This window comes from Rhinichthys klamathensis, unplaced genomic scaffold (assembly GCF_029890125.1).
Source record: "Rhinichthys klamathensis goyatoka isolate OS25496 unplaced genomic scaffold, OSU_Roscu_1.1 h1tg000591l_1, whole genome shotgun sequence".
Lineage (NCBI taxonomy): Eukaryota > Metazoa > Chordata > Actinopteri > Cypriniformes > Leuciscidae > Rhinichthys > Rhinichthys klamathensis.
The window spans coordinates 802,917-822,483 of NW_026607048.1; the positions used below are offsets into that span (position 1 = coordinate 802,917).

Sequence of the window (19,567 nt, forward strand, 5' to 3'; positions counted from 1 at the left end):
GAACTTTGATCCCGATCCTCCGATCCTCAGTTGTGAACACAGGACAACAAACTGACTCTACCTCAGGCTTTGCCTGATCCCTTCATCGTTCAGTCCCCTTCAGCTTCTCAGCATGGACCTGAGTACCGTTCTCTTGTTCCCCGTACACACAGTGGTGTGGTTCTACTCCCTCTTAAGCTTTCTGCCATGGTACTTCCTGACTGGAGCCCAGGAAAAGAAAGTCCTGGCAAAGAGGCTCAAATCCAAGTCGACGACCGGTCAGGCGGATGGACCATATCGTTCGGTGGATCACTTCGACTCCCTGGTCACAGTGGACTTTCCTGGAAAAGACACTCTTGATAAGCTGTTTGACCATGCGGTGCAGCGTTTCGGTAAAGCGGACTGCCTGGGAACCCGAGAAGTTCTGAGTGAAGAAAATGAGCCTCAACCGAATGGGAAAGTTTTCAAAAAGGTACATATTCTGTGATCACACTGCAAGCCAAAGTGCCTATTTAAAATTTTCTGCTGACCTACATTTTCTCATGACCTTTTCAATTTGGCTCATGTCAGACGCTGGTCGAATCAAGCGACTCCTCTAAACAGGCCTGTTACATAACGTTTGTTCATCATAACATCATAAATGCATATTATTTATAATTGTACATTACCGTTCAAAAGCTTTTTTAATGATTTTGAAAGAAGTCTCTTATGCTTACCCAGGCTACATTTATTTGATCAAAAATACTAAATAATAGTATTCTATTTTAATTATTTATTCTATTAGAATACATTTTAAAATGTAATGTAATGCAAAGCTGAATTTTCAGCATTATTACTCCAGTCTTCAGTGTCACATGATCCTTCAGAAACCAATCTAATATGCTTATTTGCTGCTGTTTAATAATATTGTGGAAACCATAATACTTTTTTCAGGATTATTTGATGAATAGAAAGAAGAAAAAAAAAGATTATTTGAAATGGATGTTTTCCAATTCAAAATAAGAGATAATATAACTTATATATTAATATTATATTTATGGATATGCATTCATTTATAGATGTTAATTTATTAATATTTCTTTATAAATCATATTTAATTATATGAAAATAGCTTGTATTGGCATTTTCTAGTGTTGTAGTGCACTGTCATAGTGAAATTTTCAACATCATTTATTTTCACAACAATGAAATTGGATTAAATTGACAGAAATTACATAAATTCCTACCTGAGAGTTCACAGTGAATTCACATTTGAAAAACATCTGCCACATCTGGTTTATTTCCATGCATATAATTGTGAAAATGTCTGTGTATTCGTGTGCTTTTTGCTGTTCACACTGTCATCCTAATAAAAAAAACATTTGGTCCACATTCAAATGCAATGTGAACATTGCAAAAGTCATAATTTGTTGGAGAAAACTCCGTGTTGAATAATATATTTGTTAGTATGAAGGTGTTTGATGGTTTTGTTTTGTCAGTTAATTCAGGGTGATTATAAATGGCTGTCCTATGAGGAGATGGACACTGTGGTCAGTCAGTTTGGGTGCGGACTGACAGCACTAGGCCAACAGCCAAAACGCACCATCGCAATTTTCTGTGAGACGCGGCCAGAGTGGATGATCACAGCTCAGGCCTGCTTCAGACGCAATTTCCCATGTAAGGAAAAAGAAAAATATTTCATATGAGTCATAGGTTTTATCCCTTAATTTCTTGTGATGACTCAGATGTTCTGTGACATCCCAAAATTGAATGAATGTGTTGTTTAATCTTTATCTTCTTTTGTTAACCTGTGTTTCATGGGTTTTTTTGTAGTGGTCACTTTCTATGCGACTCTAGGAGAAGAGGCAGTGACTTTTGGATTGAATGAGTGTGGAGTTACACACCTGGTCACCAGTGTAGAACTGCTGGAAACCAAACTGAAGGTAAGCTTGTTATTCAAAGGCCGAAAACATGTTGCTAACAATCCAGTTATTACAGATAGGGTTAGGGTTAGGCAAAATAATAATTATTAGATGAGTTATGAACTTGCAGTCAATGAATCAATGCCTGAACACAGCCAACGCTTGTTTTCAATTGCATCGTCTTTGCTAGCTCCACTCAAAACCAGTTTTGTCAAACAACCATCAAACAAGTGACTCTTGTGAGCTTGTGCTTATAAACAGTTGCAAAAGTGTACTCATGAACCCATGAGTTGTCAGTTTGAATCAGCGATGAAATCTTCACTGAATGAATACACTGAATCTGTCAGAAAGATCCGACTCACTGACTGAATCTCAACTTTTCATGTATGACCCAATAAAAAAAGTTCTTTAAGAAACACCACATGGTTTAACAGTAATGCCCCATCAGGCCCTATTGTCGTTTAAAATTTCGTTTGAATTTTGGTCACCTGACATCCGAACCTATATTTAACCAAATATCAATGTCAGGACAATTTGACATTACGCTGACGACAGCTCATGTTGACATTTTGTTGGTATTAAGTAAGCAAAACTCATCATCTGCCCAAAGTTGGAGTTGACATCCGGTGCCAGCTGGCTTTACTTACCCTGCCACTTGAAATATTGAAATTCTGGAAACATTTAAGGAAAAGTATGTTTTCCTCACCTTTTTATTCCCATACAGAGTGTTCTTCCTCAAATGCCCAATCTGAAGCACATCATCTATGTGGACAAGAAGGGCATCAGCACAGCAGGATTTCCACAAGGCATCCAGATCCACAGCATGCACTCTGTGCAAGAGCTGGGAGCCAAGCCAGAAAACCGTAAGAACGCTTTGATACATCTTATAAATAGCACAGACTTTACAGTTGACATTTTATTTCTATGCTAAATAACCTTTTCACAGATTGCCTGTAGTTTACCCTCCGTTCACCCACACAATATCGATAGATTGATTTGCGATCTCCGTCACCAGAGAAGAAAATAATGTGTGCTTTGTGTTGCAGTGAACAGACCAATAGTGAAGCCCGTCCCGTCAGACCTCGCTGTTATTATGTACACCAGCGGCTCCACCGGGAGACCTAAAGGGGTGATGATCATCCACAGTAACCTGATTGCTGGAATGGCAGGCCAGTGCGAAAGGATACCTGGATTGGGGTGTGTATAATGATAAATAGAATGCAACAATGGCCGCTTACTTTTTCAGTGGTCTTGGTTCTGGAATTATTTTTCCCATTCATTTTCCCCATAGGGAGGGATTAAAAAAAAAAATTGGTATAGCCTTATAAGCCATGAACCAATTAAACCAGCTATGCGGTGAATTTATTTGAGGCAAAAAAGTATTTGAAAATCGGATACAAGATTGTGTACGTAATGGCTCTTCATTCGCAGTGCTTCCCGGTAGTGGGTGGATGCTGAAGTCTTATCTTGATTTGCTGGTTTCAGCTTTCAGGTGGAAATTTATTTGCAGACTCGTGGGTAATGTTGTTTTTAAACAATAGGTCTCCCGTTAAACATGATTATTTAAAAAATAGATTGAAATAATGCAGGCTGATGACTTCTAAAAATAGCATCGATTAACAACCTCATAGCTTACATTCTATTTAACGTTTTGTAAGTTATAGTTAAAAATCAATTCCTCAATAGAGAAAATGAATGGAATTTTTTACTTCCAGAACACAACTGTTGCAATGCAAAAGTGCCTGACATTAAAATGTATGTATGCTTCCACAGACCAAAGGATACGTATATTGCATATCTTCCTCTTGCTCATGTCCTGGAAATGACGGCCGAGATCTCATGTGTGACATACGGTTGCAGGATCGGCTATTCCACACCACAAACGCTGTCTGATCAGGTACAGCACTCCAATTTGTTACTGGATCAGATAAATATAGTCACACATCTACACAGATTTGTGAGGTTTTTACAAAATATGTTAATCTCAGATGCTTGAATTGCTTGTTTCTGCTTTGTAGTCAACCAAAATTAAGAAGGGAAGTAAAGGTGACTGCAGTGTGCTGAAACCTACTCTAATGGCAGCCGTACCTGTAAGTCGGACTCTTCTAAAATGATCATCTTGCTTTGTTCACTTAAATCAGGTTAAATCTGACACTTTTGTTTCTTCTGTCAGGAAATAATGGACCGGATCAATAAGAACGTCATGAGTAAGGTGCAGGAGATGAGCTACGTTCAGAGAACCCTGTTCAAACTGGCTTATGACTACAAGCTCGAGCAGATCAAGAAGGGTTACGATGCGCCCCTGTGCAATATGTAAGATGAGATGAAAATAGGCCTTCAATTAATCACATTGCTCTTGTTAATGAGTCTGGAGTTTTAATCGTCTTTGTTCCTCGATGTGTTCAGTTTGTTTAAGAAAGTCAGGTCTTTGCTGGGTGGGAATGTGCGTATGATGCTGTCTGGAGGAGCACCTCTGTCTACCGCCACTCAGCGCTTCATGAACATCTGTTTCTGCTGTCCTGTTGGTCAAGGATACGGTCTTACTGAGACCTGTGGAGCAGGCACTATAACTGAAGGCAAGTAGTCCTGATGCATCTGAACATCTTTTCCAACCTATCCCTGTTCATTACTTGTAGAAACATATTTAGAAAGGCAGCGCTATGTGCAAATAGCGATAGATTCTAGTTACACTGTGTGAAAATAGCATCATTTTTCTTAGCGATATGCTATTTACACCAAGTGAAAATAGCGATAGATTCTATTTACACTGTGAAAATAGCAGTATTTGCAATAAGTGTTAGTAGATGCTATTTATGGTTATAAATAGTGGCAGATAGGGTACTACTAATAGCACCTCAGTGTTGTTGTGCAATAAACGGTCTACAATAATAACATGTAATTGTAAATTATTATATTTATTAATTATTAAATGGATGCTGCCTTATTGGGACAATAAAGCCCTCCCTACACCTACTCCTAACCCTAACTGATAAACACTATTATTAAATACACGTTATTTCCACTTTTCAAATATTTTCTTAATTTTTATTGAAAATAAATGGAAAAGGGAGTTGGGCAAGTTTCGGCAAAAGGCGGATATGAACTTGGATCGATTTGCATAAAAATTCTCTGCCACGCTCCTTACACTATGTATTGCTACTGTTGACAATCCGGCTTCTTCTGTAATTTTGTTTGGCCCAACCAGACATTAGTGTGCGGAGTGTTAATGTCAATAGCCTCTGTCAACAAGGCGGGCTATTTGCACTTAGTGTAAATAGACACTCCGATTTTTGGAATATCTTCAGAGATATTTGTCCTAATGCTTCAAGCTGTGACTATGGAAGTAATGATGACATCTGTTTTCTTTGTTGTGCAGTTGCAGACTATAGCACAGGACGAGTAGGTTCTCCTCTGATCTGCTGTGAGCTCAAACTCAAAGACTGGGCTGAAGGTTGGTCAATGTACCCTATTCCATTTAGCTACTTGTTAATATCTTAAAGAAATAGTCCACTAAAAATGATGTATACTCGCCTTCATGTTTCTCCAAACCTGTATGCTGTTGTCTTTTTTTGCAGAGCACAAATTAAACAAAAAAAAAAACTGCTTACTTCTATTTCAGCATTAGTGTAACAAAAAACTTTCGCAAGGTCATGGGTTCAATTCCTTGGGAATGCATGAACTGATAATGATAAAAAGTATACACTAATGCAATGCAAGTCACTAGGATAAAAGGATCTACCAAATGCATAAATGTAATATTGCATAATAATTAGGGATGCACCGATGTGAAAAATTTGGCCAATACCGATAACAGATAATTATTTATATTTGATAGCCGATAACCAATATGTTGGCTACTAAATCTAAATTCAAGTTTTTATATATTTTTTGAGAGCCTGATTGCAAAAACAAAAGTCTCACCATTAAAAGCCATGTCCCAAACACACAGTTATAATGATGTTCTCATTATAATTTTATGTAGCCTATTTGACAAACTTGCTCTGCAAACTGTATTTCAAGCCATTCAAAACAATCATGGTGAACCGTGCACATCTGAAGTGTCTCAGCTGAAGGAAATAATCCATTATTAATCGGCTTTAATGTGTCGGACATCATTTTTTTTTATCAGGCCGATAACGATAACATTAAAATGGACATAAATCGGCCGATACCGATATGGGGGCCGATATATCGTGCATCATCTAATAATAATTAATCTGATGGCATCTAGACTAAAAAATGCCAAAGGTATTGTTTTTGGTGTCATGTGAGCTTCAGCTAAGCAGTGTTGTTATTGTTGACAAAAACAAAAACTATTACAAATTATTTTTGTTCATTGAAGTAAAAACTGAAATAAAATAAAATGCATAATTTACATGGAAAACTTGGACTAAAACGACTAACTAAAATGTTTAAGTTGAAGAAATAGAATTACTAAAACTATAATAAAACAATTTAAATAGAAATATAAAAACACAAACAAAATACAAAAGCAAATAACAAAATTGCTGAAATTTAAAATGAAAACTGAAAATATAAAAATAAAAGATGACAAAGTATTGATAAATACTATAATAGTATATAAATACTGCTAAAATAACACTGCTGGTAAGAGTATCAGTGAATAATGGCTTGAATTACAATCCGTTTCTCTATGAAGTGTTGTTGCATGATGAGTTGGGCAAAAATGGTCTGCTTTTGTGTTCTATGGAAGAAACTAAATAACGGCATACAGATTTGAAATGACACGAGGGTAAGAATTGTTTTTTTTTTTTTCAGGTGAACTGTTCCTTTATCTTTTAGTTCTTGTTACAGCGGTCGTAATTCTCATCATATCCTTTCTTTCAGGTGGCTATACAAAGCGTGACGAGCCTCACCCACGTGGTGAGATCCTCATCGGAGGTCCTAATGTAACCATGGGCTACTACAGGAGTGAGAGCTGTAATAATGACGACTTCTATGTGGATCAGAACGGGCAGCGGTGGTTCTGCACTGGTGATGTAGGAGAGATGCACCCTGACGGCTGTCTTCAGATTGTTGGTATGTCTAGATTCAGCATCACAAGTCTTGTTTCCTGGTTGAGTCAAAATCACACTTTTATTTTATCTATCGTATTATTTTGTAACGCCTAGATCGCAAGAAGGACCTTGTGAAACTTCAAGCTGGGGAGTACGTCTCTTTAGGCAAAGTTGAGTCAGCTCTGAAGAACTGCTCTCTCATCGACAACATCTGCGCTTACGCAAACAGGTTTGTACACTCGGCTTTGTCTGACGCATATGGGATGTTACTGACACTAACAAAAGGTCCTCTCTTTAGAACAGCAGACGTAATGTATACAGACCTCTTTTTTCTCTCTCTCTGCCCACCAGTGACCAGAACTACGTTATCAGCTTCATTGTTCCTAATCAGAAGAAGCTGACAGCTTTTGCCAATCAGAAGGGCATTGAAGGCACATGGGAAGAGATTTGCAACCACCCAGTTATGGAAAGGGAAGTTCTGAGAGAAATTAAAGAAGTCGCAACTTCAAGTGAGTGTTACTTCCAGGTTTTGTAGCAGTTCAAAATGGGGTCACTGTATGAAGGCATTTACTGAAGAAGCTAATTAAAATGAGTCCCCTGAAGGCCTGTTGAACACCCAGTCTGAATTTTTAGCAGTTTTTTTTTTTTTAATTCAGTGGCTATTTTATTTTAACATTATATTTTATAAAAAAAAAAAATAAAAAAAATCCTAATAGAGAGACCATTACATATGTTGTAAATACATTTTGGTGCTAAAAAATAGCTCACAAATGTTTGTTTTTTTATGTAATTTATATGGTCGTTTAGTTCATCAAACTTCGTGCACACTTGACCTTAACTTGACTCTACTTAAAATACACTAGTACCGTAGAAAAGTTTTGGTTCAGTAACATTTAAAAAAAAAAGAATACTTTTATTCAGCAAGGATGCATTAAATTGATCAAAACTAACAGACATTTATAATGTTACAAAATATTTCTATTTCAAATAAATGTTCTTTTGTACTTTCTGTTCATCAAAGAGTCCTGAGAAAAATGTATCAGTTTCCCAACAAATAATAAGAAGCACAACAGTTTTCAACATTGGTAATAATAAGAAATGTTTCTTGAGCAGTAAATCAGCATATTAGAATGATTTCTGAAGGATCATGTGACACTGAAGACTGGAGTAATGATGCTGAAAATTCAGCTCTGCCATCACAGGAATGAATTACATTTTTAAAAAATATTAAAATCTCTTATTTTAAATTGTAAAAGTATTTCACAATATAAAAGCCTTGGAGCTTTGGTGAGCATAAAAGACTTTAAAATACAAAAACATTAAAAAAATCTTACAGACCTCAAACTTATGAACGTTAATGTGTACATAATGGAATTGTACAAAATGTTCTCATCTCAGAGCTTGTCTTCTAATAATCTTTCCATCATTCTAGTTAAACTCCAGCGTTTTGAGATACCAGTCATGGTCCATCTGAGTCCAGAGCCTTGGACCCCTGAAACGGGCCTGGTGACGGACGCATTCAAACTGAAGAGGAAGGAACTGAAGAACCACTATCTCAATGATATCGAAAGAATGTATGGCCACAAGTAGGACCTTTATCACAGCCAAAGACATCTTCATCAGTTCCTCACCGTGCAACATTGCTGTATATCAATAAATGTTAAAAAACACATTTTGCCACAACTTTCACCACTGCCCGTTGTTTAGTGATGCACACAAATTTTCAAAGATGAACAATGTTGATAAGCCGTTGGTCTGTATTTTTATTCCTGAGCTTTGTGGGCTTTTCGTTCAGAGCTCTGTTGTCTCTCTGCTGTGAAATAGTTTACAATTAAGAGTTGTAGCTGAGTAGCTTGAGAACTGTTGGACAAGGGACGATATTCATCTTATCCAGCATGAAGTATCCACTAATTTCTCCTTTTAGTATACAAAAGGAGTCTCTTGTAAAGAGGATTTCAACTACACAACAGCGATATACTGCCATCACCTCGTGCTTTTCTCAATATGTGTGAAATTTCCTTTTCTTTGTTTAAATTTTTTAATTTGCTCGGTTTAAAAACGTGAAACCGCTAGCTGAGGTGAAGTAATTGCACTGCAGAATTCGGCCTCCTTTTAGAGGCAAGTAATATATAGTGATGTTTTTGTGCCTTCTGATTGGTCACTATTTTAAACGTTTACTTTTTATTGGCTGTAAATTTTCATTCGATTCTGTGTGCTCCATCCATGCAATGCATTAGTGTCTTCATAATGGTTACAAACCATGTTCTTTGTATTTTACTAATGAGACATTTTGTTGTTGCTGCTGTTATGATTCACATATTTGCTAGTAAATATTTGCTTATGGAATGACTCAGGGCAGGTTGACATGACTGGCAAGTGGTTTGTTTCTTATTTGGGCTGTTAAACTGAATTTAAATGAAGGGATTTCTTTCTTTTTTTTGGAATAATGTTCCCATCTTATGCCACAGCAGTCAAGTTTGTATTGCATCTGTGTAATTTTTTTTTAAACCACTCATTTTTTTAATGCTAACAGTGTCTGATTGTCTCTTTCAAATTCCACTTCTGCAGGCTTTTAATATATTTGGTAATATGTCATTAAACCAGTTTTCAATACTTAATGCAAAGTTTGTCAATTTAGCCCCAGAATATGAATCTTGCCATTAATATTGTATTCTGTATATTAATTTATTTGGTTAAAACTATACATTTAGTTTTTACCCTTGTTAATTTATTTTTGTTTTATTTTGAGAAAGTATGATCTGTACAGGTATTGTAATCGGTCACATCTTGGCTTGTTTTATTCAAGTGTATTTTATTTATAATAATTTTGTCATTTGCACTATTCTTTTTGACAGGGATTTTTAGCCATTGTTAAATTCGTAGCCATTAATCCAAGAAGTTCAGCAGTTACTACTACCCTTCTGGAATGATCTTTCCTCCACGGCCTTCAGGGTTCCTATCACCACCATAAGCAAAACTATACAGCAGTCAAGTGTTTGCATTGCGAAATTGTAAATTTGCTTGTAGAATGTTCTATGATGCTTATTTATTCTTTTTATTGTGAGTCACTGTATGTAATATACGCTGGGGACAAGTAAACTTGTTTTCTACTCATTGTGTGGTATTCCATTTTAGAAACACTTCAACTGTCTTTTTATTTACAGTACATACTTCAATTGAAACGAGTTTACAAAAAAAGAAAGAAAACAAAAGCTATACAATAAAATTGAGACAACAATTCAGTTTGCCCAGTCTTGAAAGCGAAAACAATCGCTTGCAATCTTCCATACTGGCTGGTCACTGTTTGGAGAGGCTTGGGCAGTTAATAAGAAATTCTGGTTGAAGTATCTCTGTTTGTTTCCTTCAAACTTCACTGAACCAGCTGTAACCACCAACAAAGTAGTTTGGCCCTGAGTTGCTTGTTCTGTTAAAAAAAAATATTAAATAGTATTAGATTGAATAATTATAAACATTTAATTCACATGTGTATATTTTCTAAATACAAAATTAAATTTAAAATATGAAAAAGCATAACAAATGTAGTCTTAGTTTGCATACCATGCACAGGCTGGCAGTCGAGAGTGTGCACTGTAAACTCGCTGGAGGGAAGAGACTCGAAGAACTCGCCGAGAGCATCTTGTCCAGTGACAGCATTGCCATTCCACACCAGCGTTGCTTTGTCCAGATACAGCCTCGTCAGAGTCTGAAAGCAATCATTCGTTATTATGATGAAGGCTTCAAATGCACAGCTAATTAACATAATAAATCAGCATACATGAAGTGAAGTTAAACTTGAGCATACCCTTCTTTTCTTATCCATACAGTCATAATAGATGTTGACGAATTCCTCCGAGTATCTGCATGACTGATCAACTTGAGCCCTGAAATCCTGATCAATATGAACAGATTATAAACGTATTGTTACTTAAGATTTCTGATTGAAGGGATGGTTCATTAAAAGAAAAATATGTGGTCATATCACCCTCAAGTTGTTACAAACCTGTATGAATTTCATTGTTATGTGGAACATAAAAGAAGATATTTTGAAGAATGTTGTAACCAAACAACATGAATACAAATTTGAACATTTTAAATCGAATACAATTCAATTCTATATCTCCCTGGAAATTAAAGAAGCCTAATATCAATTTGGATTTGGCTCATCAGAGGAAAGGAGTGACTCATCCAAATGTATATAGACAGCAATATTTGGACAGAAGAAACCAATTCCCTTTTCACGTACCTATATTCACAGATGGTTCGAAGGTGTAAAATAGTGTAACAGCAGCAATGGTGACTGGACATCAACGCTATGGAATCCGTACTCCAAAGCAGTGCTCAATCTTCTCTGCTGAAGCACGTGCTTTACTTTTAGCTTTGGAACATATTGAAAATACACAACACTCGAAATCTTGCCTTCAAGCAATGGACACTTTAAAAATTGATCATCCTTTAGTGGACAGCCTTTTAACCAAAGTGGATTATCTACTAAATCAGTTCTTCAGTATTATCTTTTGCTGGGTTCCAGGCCATGTTGAATTTTCAGGAAATAAACGAGCTGGTGCAGCTGCTAAGGAGGCTCTTAACCAGGAAGTTAATGAATGTCAAATTCCTCCCTCAGATATCATACCGATTATTAATCGATACATATTAATTTAAATAAGTGGCAAGCGGAGTGGAATATGTGCAAGAATTATAAGTTGTACGAAACTCATCCGGAAATTACAAACAGACTTTTTATCACTCTTAAAACTAGACTTGATCAAGTAGTCTACACCAGATGTCATATGGGTCACACAAGTTTGACCCATGGTTTTTTACTTAAAAGGTGAAGACCCAACTTTATGCATGTTTTGTAAGAGTCCCTTATCTGTCAAACATATTTTATTGGATTGTCCTGGACTTAATACAAGCAGAATGCTCTATTAGGAAGTTACTTCACTAGGACAATTTTTAGGACAAGATTATGCCTGAAACGGTTTGGGATTTTTTTTTATCATATGTTAATTTAAAAAAATCTCGTATAACATGACTTGCTGTTTTTGTATTTTTTTTATTTATATGATATTTGTATTTTTGTAATTGAATTTTTGCCATGAAAATAGCTTTTGAATGCCATGGCATTAAATAAAAATAATCTGAATCAGTAACTTAACCAAACAGTTGACGGTGGCCATTGATGTAGTATTTTATTCTTCAAAATATATTTTTGTATGTTAAGCAGAAGAATGAAATTCATACATGTTTGGAAAAACTTAATAGTGAGTAAATAATGACAGAATTTTCATTTTTGGGTTTACTATCCCTTTACTAATGAATGTTGATATATCAATGAACTTACCACCGTTGCCGCAGCAGCCATGGTAACTTACTAAACGTACACTCCACCGATCTTTGCGATGTTCAGTCGTCTTAAGGTGTTTGAAATCCAAACTACTGATAAAACATAAAATGGCTAGTGCGATTTAAAATGCATACGAGCCAGATGAAAACAAAGCAACAGTGTAAAATTACGGTATGTAAGAAAATAAAGTGGAATCGTAGTTTATGCCCACGTCGAAAGGTATATTGCGTGCAAACTATCAGAATTATGTTATCTTACTTTTTTCGTAAAACAAATCCAATATCGGAGAAAAAAATGTGCTCAAATGTGTTTGTGTTCACGATTAATGTTCCGCTGGAAAACCACACCGTCATTCTAAGTTCCCACCATAGTTCCAATCAATAGAAAACTCCACGGGGAATAAAAGATACACAAGACGACAAAAGGGTGAAAATATAAAAATATTTATACATAAAGGATGAAAATGCATAAAGGTAGAATATGTTTATTTTTTTTATTATTCATTTCACTACTATAGTTTTCCTCAGCAATTTGTCTGGACTCTATTATATGTATTATGTATATCTATGCATATGTAAATCAGTTAATTAATATTCGGTTTATTAATAAAAAGGTTCACATATTTCTGAAGATAAGCATAAATAGTACATTTTCCCACAACAGTAAGCCTGGAGGATTTCATAGATTTCTCACAATCAATCTTTGCATTTTACACCAAAATGCAAAACGCAAAGCATAAACAAATGTACAGTATTTTCAGGATAATCAACAACATATATACTTAAAAAAAGTCATCTGCAATTCTGCAAAGTCCCTAAATATAAAGAATGTGGCTATATTGGCTAAAGAAAATCATAAAGCTATTATGTAACCTACAAACTACTAATTAAGTAACTCGGCTTTATTTCATTTTAGGAACTTTTGTTAGATATTGTATATTTGTTTTAATCATAGACAGTAAAAGGTTTTAATCAGGCACCATTCTGCGGCACCTAAGTAAGTTGTTTTATCCAATGACATTGCAGCTTGTTTGTTTTGGGCGGGGCCAGTAAGTTGAATTGTCACACTGGTGCTCCCCAAAGTCTGAGATGGAGGGAAGCGTATCAAATGTAGAAATCTGTAATTTAGCGTACACTGGAAAGTTTGAAGAACTTAAAAGTTGCGTCTTCTCTGACAGCGCACTAGCGACGAAAACAGACCAGGTAAGTGAGAAAGTGTTGGTGCTGTTGCACAGTGGTTAGCATGATGCTATATTGAAGTTTTTCCATTGAGTCTAATATGCTATGTTGCTGCTCCATACAGGACAGCAGGACAGCTCTGCACTGGGCTTGTTCAGCTGGACATGCGGATATCGTGCAGTTTCTGCTGGAGCTTGGAGTTGAAGTGAATATCGAAGATGATGTGAGTCAGCATTGTTTCATGATGGGGCATTCCAGAAGCCTTAAACTGTGTCAGTGAATGTTATTGCTTTTAAACCCCCCCCCCACCCCTTATTATTATCACTGCTCTTCAATGCATTTATAAGTGCAATTAATGCATGACATCAATATTATGTAGTTAAATGTCTTGATAGTAGATACTTTGTCATTCACTGCATATCCTCTTGGTGGAGTTCTTTACCATGTTATACCATTCCAGGCATGTTGGACTCCTCTTCATATAGCAGCTTCTGCTGGGAGAGAAGAAATAGTCAGATCCTTAATATCCAAAGGAGCTCAGTTGAACTCTGTGAACCAGAATGGTTGTACGCCACTACACTACGCTGCATCTAAAGATCGATATGAGGTAGATTTGACGTTTGTAAAAGAGCAGCTCTTTATCTTCATCAGAGGGTTCAATTATTACATAAGCTCTTTCTTAAAATTGTGAAACTTTTTATATTATTAATTTGATCTCATATTTATTTTATATTTAAATGAATATATTGCCAGATTTTTTTATTAAAGGGTTTAGTTTGAGCTTTAGCTTTAGTTGAACTTTGAATTTTGCCTTTGGCACTGGTATCATACATGTATGCATATGCATCCTCATGCATTATATTAAATATAGTTATATTAAATTATTACTTTTTCTTAAAATTGTGAAAAAATTAATTAATTTTGATCTTACTTATGTTTTATATTAATATTGCCTGGTCATTTTTTTAATCAGTTATATTAAAGTATTACACATTTGTTTTTCTGAAAATCGTAAAAACATTTAAATTGCATTATCTTATATTCGTTTTATATTAATAAATCGCCAGCTCTTTTTTAAAAATAAATCAAAGTTATATTCATTTATTACATATAATTTTTCTGAAAATTGTTAAACATTTTATATTATTATCTTATATTAATTCTATATTAATATATTACCAACTCTTTTTTTATTTTTTTTATCAAAGTTATGTCCAATTATTACATAAAAAATTTCTGGAAATTGTTAAATGTTTTATATTATTATCTTATATTCATTTTTTATATTAGTATTTTGCCAGCTCTTTTTAATCAGTTATATTAAATTATTACATAAAAACTTTCTGAAAATTGTTAAATGTTTTATATTAATATTATCTTGTATTTATTCATTTATTTCCAACTCTTTATCAAAGTTATATTATTATTACATTTTTTTTCTGAAAATCTTTAAACATTTTTTTATTAAAATTATCTTTTTTAATGAATATATTGCCAGCTCTTTTTTTTAATAAAATAGTTATATTAAATTACTACATAAAATTTTTCTGAAAATTGTGAAACATTTTTTTTATATTAATATTATATTCTTTTCATATTAATATATTGCCAACTCTTTTTTTTTTCTCAAAGTTATATTAAATTATTTTATCAAATCTTTCTGAAGATTGTTAAACGTTTTATATTAATAATAATATTATCTTGTACTTTTTAACAGATAGCCCAGATTCTGCTGGAAAACGGTGCAGATCCTAATGCAACAGATAAACTGCAATCCACACCTTTGCACAGAGCATCTGCTAAAGGCAACTACCGACTCATTCAGCTTCTTTTGAAAGAGAGCGCTTCTACTAACATTCAAGACTCAGAAGGAAACACGCCACTGTAAGTAGTGCAGAACCACTAGTGTTATTTTGCCTCTATTGCTTATGATTATGTATAGATACCTCCTCAGACCTGTTTTGCATTAACTATTTTTATTGTTTTGCCAGTCATCTTGCATGTGATGAGGACCGAGCAGAGGCTGCAAAACTCCTTGTGGAACATGGTGCCAGCATCTACATTGAGAACAAGGAAAACATGACGCCTCTACAAGTGGCTAAAGGTGGCTTGGGATCTATGTTGAAACGGGTAGTAGAGGGCTGAAGGATCCTGAGTGGAAACGGAGCAACGCAGCTTTTAATTAAGCTGCTGTTCAAGTATGATGAATACTTGTTTGTAAGGGTATTTAAAAGAAACACAGTAGAAAAAATGTCTGCTGAAGAACGACATTATCAGAACGACATTATGATCAGCATTCTCTTTATGGTAGTTAAAAAGCTCATGACATGATATGTCAGTCATTTTTCATGCTTTTTATCGGGTACATGAGTTTCAGGCTTACACATAACATTCTGATTATTTTTTATCTAGTTCAGCCATGAATGCTTTATTTTTGTTAAACCTAAAGCTGATTTTGTCATTGATTAGTCACTTAAAATGTCATTTCTAGTTTTGTGTCCGTGTGCGAATGTCACGAGACCATAGTGTATTCTTCCATCTTGATGCTTATTTTTTATATGGGAAATAAATTGTAATTGAATACAGGTGATTGGTGCAGTCATATCTGAGTGTTGTATTAAAAGGACACACAAATGATTACATAGACATGTTCATCTTGATTTGTACACTATACCATTCAAAAGTTTGTGCTCAGCAAGACTTTTGTTTTTTAAAGAAAATAGTATTTTTATTCAGCAAGGATAAATTAAATGAATCAAAAGTAACAGGTAAGATGTATAACATTACAAAATATTTCTATTTCATAGAAAACATTTTAAATTGTAATAATTTTTCACAATATTAACATTTTTACTGTATTTTTGATCAAATAAATGCAGCCTTGGTTCAGCATAAGTGACGACTTTTAAAAATATTTCAAAATCTTACTGAATGTGGAAGTGTATAGGTTGCTGAGATTTCCGGTCGCATAACTGAAACAACTGAAATGTGGATGAATGGCATGACAGAAATGTGGTCTCATGTTACCCACCTGTATTCATTTCTGATTTTACTGAATAAGGCTGCACAGTGTTGCCTTTTGTCCACAGAATCTATGAAGTTATTTAGTGCTTTCAAGGCTGCCGTAGTTGTGCTATGTTGTTTTCTAAAACCAGATTGAAAACCAGACAGTGTATTAACAGATGGATAGTCCTTCAATTGATTGCTGACAAAAGTTTCAAGGACTTTAGCCAGAACAGACAGCTTGGAAATAAGACGGTAGGATGTTTATTGACTAAAGCAGAACATTTTGCATAAAATAATTCCCAGGCTATTTTTTTAAGGTCAGGAATTAAATAAAAAATGTTCCACTCAAAATTGTTCAAATCATGAAGGAACCCTTGTTCAGAGAAATGTTTCATGTCAAGCCTTGTTATGATGAGTGGTTTCGTTATATTTGATGCGAGTAGCAACCAGTTCAAGTTTATGTGAGGTTCCCTCTTCGGCTCGTTCAAGAACACTCGCTGCTGCATTCTGGATCAGTTACGGAGGTTTGACAGTACATGATGGAAGGTCTGACAAGAGAGCATTACAGTCTTGCCTGGAAAGAACAAGAGCTTGGGCAAGGGGTTGTCTAGCATGCTAGTAATGGCTTGATCTTCCTATAATGTTGTATAAGGCAGACCTGCAGGACCAGGCAGTTTTAGCAACGTGCTCCGTGAAGTTTAACTGATCGTCAATCCTAACTTCCAGGTTCCTGGCTGTCCTGAGCCCTGCATGGGAATTGTTTCTGTAATCCTGCTCCCGCTGAATTTCTGACCATTACCGCCTGCTCCCACAAACATTCTGTTACAGCTCGTCCATTCTGGGTCCAGTTCTCTTCTTTACATGCTCCCCCTAGGTAACATCATCAGAAAATATAATATCTCATTTCACTTCTATGCAGATGATTCCCAATTAAACATCCCACTTAAATCCAACAACTCCATGCAGCCTCTTTTAGACTGTCTGAAAGAAATTAAAATCTGGATGGCTAACAATTTTCTTCAGCTAAATGACTACAAAACTGAAGTTATTGTCTTTGGCCCCTCAAAATCCAAAACTGCCATCCCTGCTGACTTTGGTCCCCTTGCACCCTATGTTAAATCCCATGCACGTAACTTGGGTGTTATTTTTGACTCCCATCTAAACCTGGAGAAACAAATATCATCTGTTGTAAAGACCAGTTTTTACCAATTAAGAATAATTTCCAAACTCAAGTCTGTTCTGTCATACAATGATCTGGAAAAAGTCATTCATGCCTTCATAACCTCCCGCCTAGACTATTGTAAATCTCTTTACTTTGGTCTTCCTCTAACTCTGGTGGCACGGCTTCAGATGGTTCAAAATGCAGCGGCTAGGCTGCTCACAAACACAAAAAAAACGTGAACACATTACACCTGTCCTAGCCTCCTTGCACTGGCTTCCAGTCCAGTCTAGGATACAATTTAAAATACTGTTGATGGTTTTTAAATCTCTTCACACCCTGGCCCCCAGCTACATAACAGATATCATTCATCCTTACGTAGCTCCTAGGTCCCTCAGATCCTCCAGTCAAGGCCTCCTCCAGGTCCCACGGTCCCGGCTTAAAGGACAACTCCGGTGCAAAATGAATCTCGGGTGTAATAACACATTGGTACAGACTAAATCGTTCCCTGAGATTTGTTTTCATGATAATCGAATGTAAAGAGTTTTATCTCTAAAAACAGTTTAGCTTATAACGCTAGTATATTGGGCATCGAGTAAGCAAAAAGAGATCGCTAGTTAATACCATTAACAAGGCTCAAATTAGCCCCACACTAACACGGCAGCATAATGAGTGTCCTTACATGCAAACCGAAGCATTGAGAACTTTGTAAGTGTATAGACAGTTTAATAAGAAGATACTTTACACAGACAGTACAGTTAGCGCATACAGACAGCAGCCATCTTGGAAAACAGTCTCGATTAGTCAAACCACGAACACGGTGATACGTGAGCTGAACTGTGACTTGGAATCTCATATGGTCCGTTGTTTCCGGAAGAAAGCACTGAGCGCATAAGAGAAGCACTGAACGCAACAGAGAAAATAAAAAAATAAATATAATTTATCTTATCTTCAATATCTACACGTACTGTTCGCTTACCTTCGTGGTTCTATTGATCGAGACTGTTTTCCAAGATGGCTGCTGTCTGTATGCGCTAACTGTACTGTCTGTGTAAAGTATCTTCTTATTAAACTGTCTATACACTTACACAGTTCTCAATGCTTCGGTTTGCATGTAAGGACACTCATTATGCTGCCGTGTTAGTGTGGGGCTAATTTGAGCCTTGTTAATGGTATTAACTAGCGATCTCTTTTTGCTTACTCGATGCCCAATATACTAGCGTTATAAGCTAAACTGTTTTTAGAGATAAAACTCTTTATATTCGATTAACATGAAAACAAATCTCAGGGAACGATTTAGTCTGTACCAATGTGTTATTACACCCGAGGTTCATTTTGCGCCGGAGTTGTCCTTTAAGCAAAAAGGTGACAGAGCCTTTTCTCTTGCTGGCCCTCAGCTGTGGAACCGACTGGTATCTGACATCAGAAGTGCCCCTTCAATTGTGATTTTTAAAGCCAGGCTCAAAACTCACCTTTTTACATTGGCCTTCCCGGCATCTTAATTGTCTCATTCTGCTATGTTTGTAATTAAGTGTCTGTCTCTTGATGTGGAATAATTAAATCACTGATTTGTAAGTGTATTTTATTTTTATTTATTTTTATTACCCTGTTCCTACTGCGCTATGTACAGCACTTTGGTCAGTGCGAGCTGTTTTAAATGTGCTATAGAAATAAACCTTACTTACTAGGAAACTAGGAATTGTATAAAATTACACTAACATTAGGGCTATGCTGAACGTTCAAAATAACAGGGAAAAAAACGGTAACATTTTACAATAAGGTCTCATTTGTTAATGTATTAACTAACATAAACTAACAATGAGCAATAGTAAAAATCCAGCGGTTCCTTGATTGTTAGTTCAAAATAGGTTTTATTACTTTATGGAGTATTAACATTATATAATTTGATGGAATATATCATTTTGTTCTGTATATTTAAGTTCAGTCCCATAAAACCTAAAATGTTGCTGTTTTTTTTTGGT

General features: G+C 35.5%; 3 protein-coding genes across 3 annotated transcripts; 2 read left to right on the top strand and 1 right to left on the bottom strand.

Annotated features, from left to right (window-relative positions):
• acsl4a (acyl-CoA synthetase long chain family member 4a) lies at positions 1-8,901 on the top strand. The gene is made up of 14 exons (XM_056240295.1): positions 1-451; positions 1,458-1,635; positions 1,792-1,901; positions 2,605-2,743; positions 2,927-3,077; positions 3,654-3,777; positions 3,899-3,970; positions 4,054-4,193; positions 4,287-4,456; positions 5,257-5,331; positions 6,729-6,920; positions 7,013-7,127; positions 7,250-7,407; positions 8,331-8,901. The coding sequence occupies exons 1-14, from the start codon at positions 113-115 to the stop codon at positions 8,486-8,488; spliced, it is 2,121 nt and encodes a 706-aa protein (XP_056096270.1). The 5' UTR covers positions 1-112; the 3' UTR covers positions 8,489-8,901.
• A 745-nt stretch (positions 8,902-9,646) lies between these two features.
• On the bottom strand, positions 9,647-12,352 carry nxt2 (nuclear transport factor 2-like export factor 2). The gene is made up of 4 exons (XM_056240298.1): positions 12,240-12,352; positions 10,701-10,787; positions 10,457-10,601; positions 9,647-10,322 (listed from the first exon to the last, which is right to left on the bottom strand). The coding sequence occupies exons 1-4, from the start codon at positions 12,258-12,260 to the stop codon at positions 10,138-10,140; spliced, it is 438 nt and encodes a 145-aa protein (XP_056096273.1). The 5' UTR covers positions 12,261-12,352; the 3' UTR covers positions 9,647-10,137.
• A 932-nt stretch (positions 12,353-13,284) lies between these two features.
• psmd10 (proteasome 26S subunit, non-ATPase 10) lies at positions 13,285-15,601 on the top strand. The gene is made up of 5 exons (XM_056240311.1): positions 13,285-13,444; positions 13,545-13,643; positions 13,881-14,027; positions 15,138-15,304; positions 15,412-15,601. The coding sequence occupies exons 1-5, from the start codon at positions 13,331-13,333 to the stop codon at positions 15,563-15,565; spliced, it is 681 nt and encodes a 226-aa protein (XP_056096286.1). The 5' UTR covers positions 13,285-13,330; the 3' UTR covers positions 15,566-15,601.
• The last annotated feature ends 3,966 nt before the right edge of the window (positions 15,602-19,567 follow it).

Bases quoted from the DNA above. Each gene is read 5' to 3' on its own strand.
- acsl4a (XM_056240295.1), top strand. From the start codon at position 113: ATGGACCTGAGTACCGTTCTCTTGTTCCCCGTACACACAGTGGTGTGG. The intron at 3,778-3,898 runs GTACAGCACTCC...TCTGCTTTGTAG, and splicing joins CACAAACGCTGTCTGATCAG to TCAACCAAAATTAAGAAGGG. The intron at 7,128-7,249 runs GTTTGTACACTC...TCTGCCCACCAG, and splicing joins ATCTGCGCTTACGCAAACAG to TGACCAGAACTACGTTATCA.
- nxt2 (XM_056240298.1), bottom strand. From the start codon at position 12,260: ATGGCTGCTGCGGCAACGGTG. The intron at 10,602-10,700 runs GTATGCTCAAGT...GATTGCTTTCAG, and splicing joins GTATGGATAAGAAAAGAAGG to ACTCTGACGAGGCTGTATCT. The intron at 10,323-10,456 runs GTATGCAAACTA...TTTTTTTAACAG, and splicing joins CGACTGCCAGCCTGTGCATG to AACAAGCAACTCAGGGCCAA.
- psmd10 (XM_056240311.1), top strand. From the start codon at position 13,331: ATGGAGGGAAGCGTATCAAATGTAGAAATCTGTAATTTAGCGTACACT. The intron at 13,445-13,544 runs GTAAGTGAGAAA...TGCTCCATACAG, and splicing joins TAGCGACGAAAACAGACCAG to GACAGCAGGACAGCTCTGCA. The intron at 14,028-15,137 runs GTAGATTTGACG...ACTTTTTAACAG, and splicing joins CATCTAAAGATCGATATGAG to ATAGCCCAGATTCTGCTGGA.